This window comes from Hipposideros armiger, unplaced genomic scaffold (assembly GCF_001890085.2).
Source record: "Hipposideros armiger isolate ML-2016 unplaced genomic scaffold, ASM189008v1 scaffold_732, whole genome shotgun sequence".
In the NCBI taxonomy this organism is placed as follows: Eukaryota; Metazoa; Chordata; class Mammalia; order Chiroptera; family Hipposideridae; genus Hipposideros; species Hipposideros armiger.
In genome coordinates this window covers 337938-346511 of record NW_017732082.1, presented here as the reverse complement: position 1 = coordinate 346511, position 8574 = coordinate 337938, and the positions used below count along the sequence as shown (strand labels likewise).

The 8574-nt window shown below is 54.6% G+C and overlaps 1 protein-coding gene across 2 annotated transcripts in view; it reads left to right on the top strand.

Moving 5' to 3' along the window:
• The first annotated feature begins 1535 nt into the window (after window positions 1-1535).
• INKA2 (inka box actin regulator 2) overlaps window positions 1536-8574 on the top strand; it is a 14285-nt gene continuing 7246 nt past the window's right edge. For both annotated transcript variants that reach the window (XM_019627450.1, XM_019627451.1), the window contains exon 1: window positions 1536-1732. In XM_019627450.1, the coding sequence (XP_019482995.1) occupies window positions 1697-1732 (36 nt within the window). In that variant the 5' untranslated portion in view covers window positions 1536-1696. The remainder of the gene's footprint in view (window positions 1733-8574) is intronic.

The window sequence follows — 8574 nt, the reverse complement described above, 5'->3', positions numbered from 1 at the left end:
GAAGGGAGCGCAGGGACCTGGGCTTGGTAAGCGGCCACAGAGGTCCCGGCTTCGGACCGGGTTGTGGCCCCCCGCGCCTCTTCTTTCTTTCCTATTTTCATCCGCTAACGCTGCCGCAGCTTGGTCCACAAGGGCCAAGCCGAAACACGTGGGCAAGCCCACTATAACTGAGGACCCGTGGGTGAGTGTAGGCCATCTGAATGGACTCCGCAAAGCTTTCACACGTCTAAAGTTCTTTTTTAAAATCTCTGCTCCCTTTCACCTTTCAATGGTAAGCAGAAGTGGCGCTCTTTGCTGACACGGGTCAGAATCACCCGTGTCTTTCTTCTCTGGCGTCCTCACGGTTCTGTTTCTCTCAGAGACCCCAAATTCTGCTCAGGGCACACTTTTCCGGTTAATTACCGTGAAACCTCACGTCATTAATTGTCCTAATTACTCTCGGGCCCTGTCACCCGATCCCCGGGGTACTAGGTCTGGTGGCGCGGCGCCTGGCACCGGGAGGGAACCGCAGCGCGTGAACACGCGGAGGCCCGGGGGGCGGGTCCCAAACTCGGCTGCGAGGGGCGCCGGGCGGGTCTGCGGACCCCCTCGGGCCCATCTGAGCAACTCCACCGCCCAGGGCTTGGGCTTGGGCTTGCACACCTCGGGTGCTCAGGCGGTTTCTGTTGACTAGAATTGGAGCATCTAGCGCTTCGAGAGTTTGGATACCTGGCGCCGCTGGGGTACTGGTCACTAAACAGGCCTGTTACTCCACTCCCTGCCTACCTACTGCAGGCAGCCTCGATCCATTACTCCATTTTATGTTTTTATAAAGAATCACTACTTGAAATTACAGGGGTTTTCTTTCTTTCTTTTTTTACCCGTTTGTTTCATCCCTTTCCTGCCTGCTCCCCGTGTACGTTCTTTAGATCAGAGACCTTGCCTGTCCTGTTCAGTATCCTCAGACCTGCAACCTGGCCGGGAGGGCAGCAGAGCCTCCGCTGCTCTGTGATAAATAAGTGAATGGACCGAGAGGCGGCTCCTCGGCTCCACGGGCGAACAATCGGCTGGGAGGACCCTACACTAGGAGGTGGGGTAGAGCCACACTTCCAGAGTCCACTTTTGTGAACACTTCCAGAGTTTAAAAGAGCTGCTAAGCGGCTTCTGGGGGTGGAGTGTGCTCCTTGCTAGGTTGGAATTTGGGAAACGGAGCTGACACTAAGGCACTCAGCCTCTTTCTGAGGCCGATACCCAGTCCCCACTCTTGTGACGGTGCCCTGTCTTTAGGACCAAACAGGGCTCACATGCTTTGTTGGCGGGCGTCAGTACACTCTGGCTTCATGATACGGCCCCAGCCGCTCCGGCCAGGACTAGGTGTCCCCCTGGCAGCCCCCTCAGGGGCGCAAACCCAGGCTACACGGTCCACGCCAGCTGCCCAGCCGGCTCCCCGCCCCCCGCTCTTCTGATTGGCTGGAGGCATCCCCCTGAACGCTCATAGGCCGGCCCACTCCTCCCTCCGCCCCCGGCACGGGCCGCGTTGCCGGCAGCCCCGAAGCTGCTACAAGTCTGGCCTCGGAGCTGAAGCCTGGCTCGGCGCTGCGAAAGGGTCCAGGAGCCCGAGCAGCGCGTGGTTTCAGTGGGGCGGGTGTTCTCACCCGGGACTCTCCGGCGGAACCGAACCTGGCAAATGGGCGCATGAAGGAACAAGAGCGGGGAAATGGACTGCTATTTGCGCCGTCTCAAACAGGAGCTGGTAAGAGCGGAGCGGGCGCCAAGAGGGCTGGGCAGCTCACCCCGATGGGTACCTGGCCCCGCCGGGTCCCGGGATCCTGGACGCACGCGGGTGGAGGAAGACCAGGGAGGAGAGGGGAACGCGCGCGGGTAGGCAGAGGGCAGGGCCTGTCCCGAGGGAAAGGGTCCACGAGGAAACTTGGAGCAAAGCATGTGTGGGAGTGAGGCCACACAAGCAAGCAACAGAGACTGAGCAAACCAAACCCAGAGTGAAAGGTGCCCAGGGAACCCCAGGGAGAAAAGAGGGCGCACCCCGAAACGGACGGACACGCGGACTGAGTGGGTCGCAGGCGCCCGCAGGGAAAGAGCGGGACGCCTGTGCCCGGCTGCAGGGGCGGCTCTGGGCGACCAGGAGCGCTCAGGGCGGGCGGGGTGCCGGGGAGCGCGGGCAGGAGCCCTGCCCGGGGCAGGGGGTCAGCCCGGGACTGGCGCTCAAGAGGAGCTGGCACCGCCTGAGGCCCCCAGCTCCGCGGGGCTTGGCAGAGCTGGCGCGGCTGCTGGGGCCGGCCGGGTCGGCTGTTTGCCTGGGCTTGTCTGCCAGCAGGGAGGGGGCTGGCAGCTGGAACTGCAGGGGAGGACTCTGCGCGGAGGAGGGGCCCGCCTGGCAGATCGCGAGCGGGAGCAATGGAGGCCCAGCCAGATGTCAGTTCTGGGCTTGGGGCTTGCGGAAGGAGTGTGAGGGGGCGGGGGCGCAGGGGCTGGGAGAAGTAGCTCAGTGGGGAGAGGTACCCAAGTGGGGGAGGGGTGGCTGCTAAAGCTCTGTTAGGGTCTCATCGACTTCATATACCTCCCCTCGCACCTGCCACTTTTCTGTTCTTTCTAGCGCCAGACTTCAGACAGACTGTCAACCAGGTTCTCTCTTGTGTCCTCGCCTCTGCCTCTTTCTGTCCCATTTAGTTTGTTTCTTTTGGAGTCGACCTCTTAGGCTCACTTTTCTCCCCTCCTCTTTCTTCTTACTTTTCAGAGCCAGGGGCACCCAGGCTCATAACAGCAGATCTGGATCCAGAAAGTGCCAGCCCATGGCTCTCCAGATTCCATGCCAGCCTTCTCTCACTCCTGCCTGCAGACGCTCCACTCTTCCTGCTTGGGGGATGGGGGGATGGGGCTTGGCAGCTGCGTTAGAGCCCAGCTTTGGGGGAGGGGGAGCTGGAAGCAGCAGGTGTTCTCATTGATGCTTCTTGGTCAAGTCCACCAGGCACTCTTCCTGTCTGTCCCACTCCAGGGCCTGCCTTCTCAGGTCGTTGGTCACTTCTCTGGTACTTCCAGCTGAAGCCCTTTTTGTGATGACACTCAGATGGGAAGGTTACCCAGAGAAATGCTTCTTGTGTGAAGAGCAGAAGAGTCTCAATCATGTCCCATCCCCAACTAGTTTGCACATGCTCGTTTTCCATGTCAGTTTGGAATGGCTGGCCCAGCCCAAACATACACAAACAATTCTGACCTTTCCTATGCATTCGTCCAATCCAGAAAGAAGGGTCAAGGTCGTCACAGATAATGTCTGATGTCCAAGGCCCATCCTGAGAAAAGAGTCTAACAGACTCCTCTTTTTATGCATGGAATCTGGGATCACACCACCCACCTCAGGATCTGCCTTAATCGAGGGTTTGTGGGTGTTCCTGGCATGGGCTTGCATTTTAAAATCCTACTGATTTGCATTTTTTTACAGCACCCTAGGTAGGTGGTGGTGAGAGGAGGAAGAGAGAGTCTGGGTGCCAGGAGAATAAAAAAGGCAAATCAGAATGTGCACTGAGCTGAGCTCCAGGTCTTGTTTTGCACCATCTCCTGCCAAGGACTGGAGCCCCCAGTCCCCAGGAGGAGGAAGGGGAGAGGGTGAAGTCACCCAGCACCCCATTAGCTTTCATTTGGCCTTTTGTCTGAGCAGCTTCAGCCTTTGACTCTCTTGGAGAGGAAGCCAATGCCTGGCCTGGGGCCCAGAATGACACTCAGATGGGAGAGTGCTGCACCCTCCTCCCCACCCCCATAGAACTCCGCCCCCTCCCCTGTGCCAGTCTGCCCAGAAAGGAGATGGGGCAGAATGACAGGCAGAGCCATTAGAGTCTCCTTCACTCTCTGACACCTAAGCCCAATGCTTAGGTCACGGAGCCAAATCTCAGCGCCTCAGTTTTGCCAATGGGTATGAAGGAGAAAGCAGAACTGGGTTAGCCCAGGCTCAGCCTTTTGGCTCCCTAAGGACTGTGGGGATTGGTTGTGGTTGTGATAGGAAGTTATTGGCTTGTTTATCTCCCAGGTCTGCAATGGGATGGAAAAAACCTACAGTCGGCTTCTGTCATGAGCTTGAGTGTGTGTGTGTGTGTGTGTGTGTGTGTGTGTGTGTGTGTGTGTGTGTGTTTTCATCCCAGCAGCCAGAACCTTCCCTGCCACCAACGAGGACTGTGTGTTGCCTGGCTTTGCCCTAAGTTAGTGTGTGCCCAGGAATGGCACTCATGTAATACTAGTCAAGTTTGATCTGCGTTTATTCCACTAAATTCCCTTCCAGAAGCATTCGTCCTGCAGACACTGTGGGTTAAACCTGCTGGAAAAGGAAACATTAACGGGCTGTGAAACTATCTCGCTGTCGAGGGTGTTCTGCACCCCCCTTCCCGCATCTCGGTCCTGTCCATGGCCCAGAAAATCTAGACAAGAAGAGTCTGTTCCTGAAAACCAAAGTAGCAGAATTTCCTGAAGCAGAAAATTTGCACTGTAACGAGCGAGCACTGTGGGGAGGCTGAGGGTTTGGGGATCCTGGCTCAATTAGGTTGATGTCTAGAGAACTGGCCCTTTGCCCCTGCCTGGAAGGGGACGGGGATCAGGTTTCAGGGACAAAATGTGGCAGGAGAGGAGCAGCAGCTGACAGACTTCTTCATTAGGATGAGGGGGTCGGGGCTGCACATACTCAGCAGGGAGCACATGTCTCCCTCCTCTAGCCGCTGAAGAGGGGCCCTGCCTGAACACAAGGCCTTGGGACCAGCTGTTCCTTACACACTGCTCCCTTGAGGGCTTCCAACAAAGGGGGTAGACGCGGCACACGGAGGAAGCATATGTAAGATGCTCACAGGGCGTTCCTCGTGAATTCAGATCAGTAGAGAGCAAACAGAGTGCATAAAAGCCGAGTGAGCGGTGCTCGTGAAGTACAGACAGGCTGGGAAGGCTTCCTGGAGGCAGAGGAGGTTGGTGGAGGCCAGCTGCTGCAATGTCCCTCCTAGCTGAGGCACAGGGAAGCAGCAGAGGGACTTCTCTCAGGGTGGGGAAAGTCGTCCTAGGACAATGTGCTGTTCCTAGAAGGCAGTTACCTAGCTGCGAGTGGCCACAAGTTCAGGAGGTTCTGGCATTCGGAGGAGGACCAAGGCCTAAAGGCAAAGTAGGGAGGAGAAAAGGTGGTGTTAGAGAAGAGATACAGCAGGAAGAGCTTTCAGCTCCTGGGGAAAAAGAGCAAATGTCCCGGGTCAGAAAAAAAGCTTTTGCAAGGGATCTCACAGTGCAGTCTCCCTTGATGTTTAGAGCTAGGGTGACGAGGACTTTGGACTAGAAAAAGTGGGGTGGTCAGTGGGAAGAACGTTGGCCTGAACTCAAATCCTGGCTCTGTGTGACCCTGCTAGATTACTTAACCTCTCTGTGCCTTGGTTTTCTCATCTGTAAAATGGGGTTTTAAGAATACCGACTTTATATAGCTCCCATGAAGATTAAATGACATTATGGGTAAAGTGCCTCCCCAACTGTACATCCTTACACATAACACAGTGCCTGATGTGTTGTAGGCACTTGGTAAACTCCTGATAATGTACTGATCAGACTGGTATGCATTGATTCACAGAACACATTTACTGAGTTCGTACCATGTTTAATGCACTTGACCAGACACTAGTGCTATAGTTACAAATATAAATAGACACAGATCCTGCCTTCAGGGAACTCACAGTTTAATAGGATAGATAATAATAACATTTGTTGAATGGTAACGTTTATTGATATGCCAGGCATATAATGTATGGTAATTTAATTGCCAAAGCAACACTAAGATGTTGTACTTCCATTATGCCCATTTAATAAGTGAGACATGGGGAGGTTCAGTGACTTGGCCAATGTCATAGAGCTGATAATTGGCAGAGCTAGGATTCCAGCTCAGCCCGCCTGAGTGCAGAACTACATTCTTCAACAGTGCACGTATGCAAACCTCTAGTACAGATAGAAGATACGGGCTGTATGAGGTGCAATTCCGTGCTCCAAGAAAGGAGAAATGACCTCCAGCTGGGGGATCAGGGAAAGCTTTGTGGAAGAGGTGGTAGCATTTGAGCTAGACCTCGAGGGTTAAATGGGGATGTTAACAGGAGAAAAACAGATTTCCAGGCAGATAATGAAACAATGTGAGCAAAAGGCACAGAGATGCAAGAAATGAGGATGTCTGAAGACTCGCTTGAGTTTGGCTAGAACCATAGGGTATGTACAGGGAAATAGTGGGCAACGTGGCTGGAAGAGTTCTTGAGGGCAGCCTGTGGGGGTCTTGAGTGCCATTCTGAAGAGCCTGGCCTTTTCTAGATGCATGTAACGCAGCTAGATCAGAGACATGCCCCGGGATCTAGGAGGTGGTGGGGTGGAGGGGGTGGGAAGGAGGACATAGAGGCAGGAGGATGAGTTAGAAAGGTATTATAAGAGCCCGCCAGGAGAGTAGGAAGGCCTGAACAAGGAAGGAGAAAAGGAAGGTACATCCTTGAGGTCCCATGGATGCTCAAGGAACCTGACTGACTGCAGTGGACAGGAACTGAAGCTGCTCAGGTGAGGTGCAGAGGCCAGCTTCCCGAGGGGCAAGATTGGGCCCCCCTCTCCATTGGCCTCTTGCCCGAGCACAGGGCCCCCAGAAGATGGCTCAGTTGGGAGAGTGGGTTCATCCATTTCACTCTTCCTCCTTTCTTTCCTCTCCTCCCTCCTCCAGCTCTTGGCACAGTTTCTACTTTACCTTCCTGTTGAGAGTTCCAGCCAAGAGCAGGAGGCTGTGAAGGTCCCCATTCACTGAGCTGGAGAATGGGCCACTTGGCAAAAAAAACCGAGGCTTTTCCCATTTCCGGCCCTGGACCTCCTTCTAGCTTCCAGAGGGCTGAAAGGAGCTGTGTGGGGATCTTGTGAGTAGTGGGGGTGGGGGAACGGGGCAGGGCACACTGCCAGGTCCATGGGCAAAGCTGGAGCCCTCGTCAAAGGATTCCGGCTGAGCCGGGAGAGGGCGTGAGATGGATGGATGGAGGGCACAGCTGTGTGATGGGTCGGGGCCCGGGAGAGGGCTTGGGAAGGTTGCCCAGGACGCTGGTGTTGCACTTTCCCATTCTCACTCCTCCCAGCGAGTGCCAAGGAGGGGAGGCTGCTGTCCACGGACAGCTGACCCCACTCTACCCCCTCGAGGGCTGAGGTTTGGAGGTCCAGGATGGCAGGGTCTGACTTCAGAGGAGCGTCTTCCCCTTCAGCCCCAGGCCGGCAGTCCTCTTCTCCCTTCAGATGGTTCAGTGACGAGACACCTTCAGTGGAAATGAGCTGAACTGGGTCTTGGAATCCCTCCACAACTGCATGGTCTTCCTCCCTGTGCATCTCTCACTGACTCTCCTGGTTTCTGCTCACACCAAACCAGGGATTATGATAATGTGGGAAGCCCGCTGTCCAGGAGGAAGAGGGCCAGGTTTGGGGTCCCAGTCCTCCCACTAATACACCTCAGAACCTCAGGCAATAGATCAGCGTCTCCACTGGAGTGCTCAAGATGACATCAGGTGACAGTCAGATGAAAAACTTCTAGTTTTAGAGAGAGAGAGAGAGAGAGTTACCATCTGTTATGGCAAGTGAAATGCATTTCACGTAAGTTCTTATATAAATACATTTATATAAACAGTCTATTTAAATCAAATATTACATAGGAGAGTAGGCCATATGTAGATATGGTAAAAATCATGAAGGAAGTCTAGGGAAGAATGTTTGGGAAACGCTGAGGGAGAAAGCTAACCTGTCAGATTCCCAGTTCCTCGTCCTTCAAGTGGGGAGAACTCCTGCCTCGCCAGCCTCCCTGAGTAACAGATCCCGCCATGTAGATGGAAGGACAACTGCAGTGCACATGGGAGGGGTGATCAGTTTACACAATCAGAAACCGAAGCACAAAAGGTTGGTGAGTGTGTCCGGAGTCACGTGGCCGAGTTAGTCAGCGAGAACAGCAGGCCAGGTCTCCAGACTAGAGCAAGCAGCTTTTCACAGACACCAGGAGGGCCCTGGGCCCTAATACAGGAAGGAAGCCATGGGCTGGTTTCAGCTGCAGCAATGGGAGAGACTAAAGCTTAACATGAAGAAAATGTTTAGAATGAAACAGTTCAAGGTCCAGGAGATGCTGGGGGGTGGCAAATGAACTGTGGGGTTGTGTGGATGCTAGGAGGGTGGGGAGAACTTTCTCAGAAAAGAGTCCCACAACTGTCTCTGGGGTATGCTTATGAAGGGTTTTATGTTTGATGGTGGAGCACATTAGCTCTGTGTGTGTGTGTGTGTGTGTGTGTGTGTGTGTGTGTGTGTGTGTGTGTGAGGGAGAGAGAGAGAGAGAGGGAGAGAAATAGGGGTGGAGAAAGACAGAGGTGGCTGCTGTTAGATCTATTCCCACTCAGACTAAGTTGGGTATGCTTTGCTTTGGTCCCTGTCCGGTGGATGGACCTGGGCTCTGAGGCACTGGGAGGCCAGAAAGGAACGCAGCACCCTCTCGTGTGGAGACTGGAATTCAGTGCTGAGGAGCTCTCGCTGGAGATTTTCTGGGATTTGGCCCCTCTCCTTTGCTCCCACCCCACAGTGCGC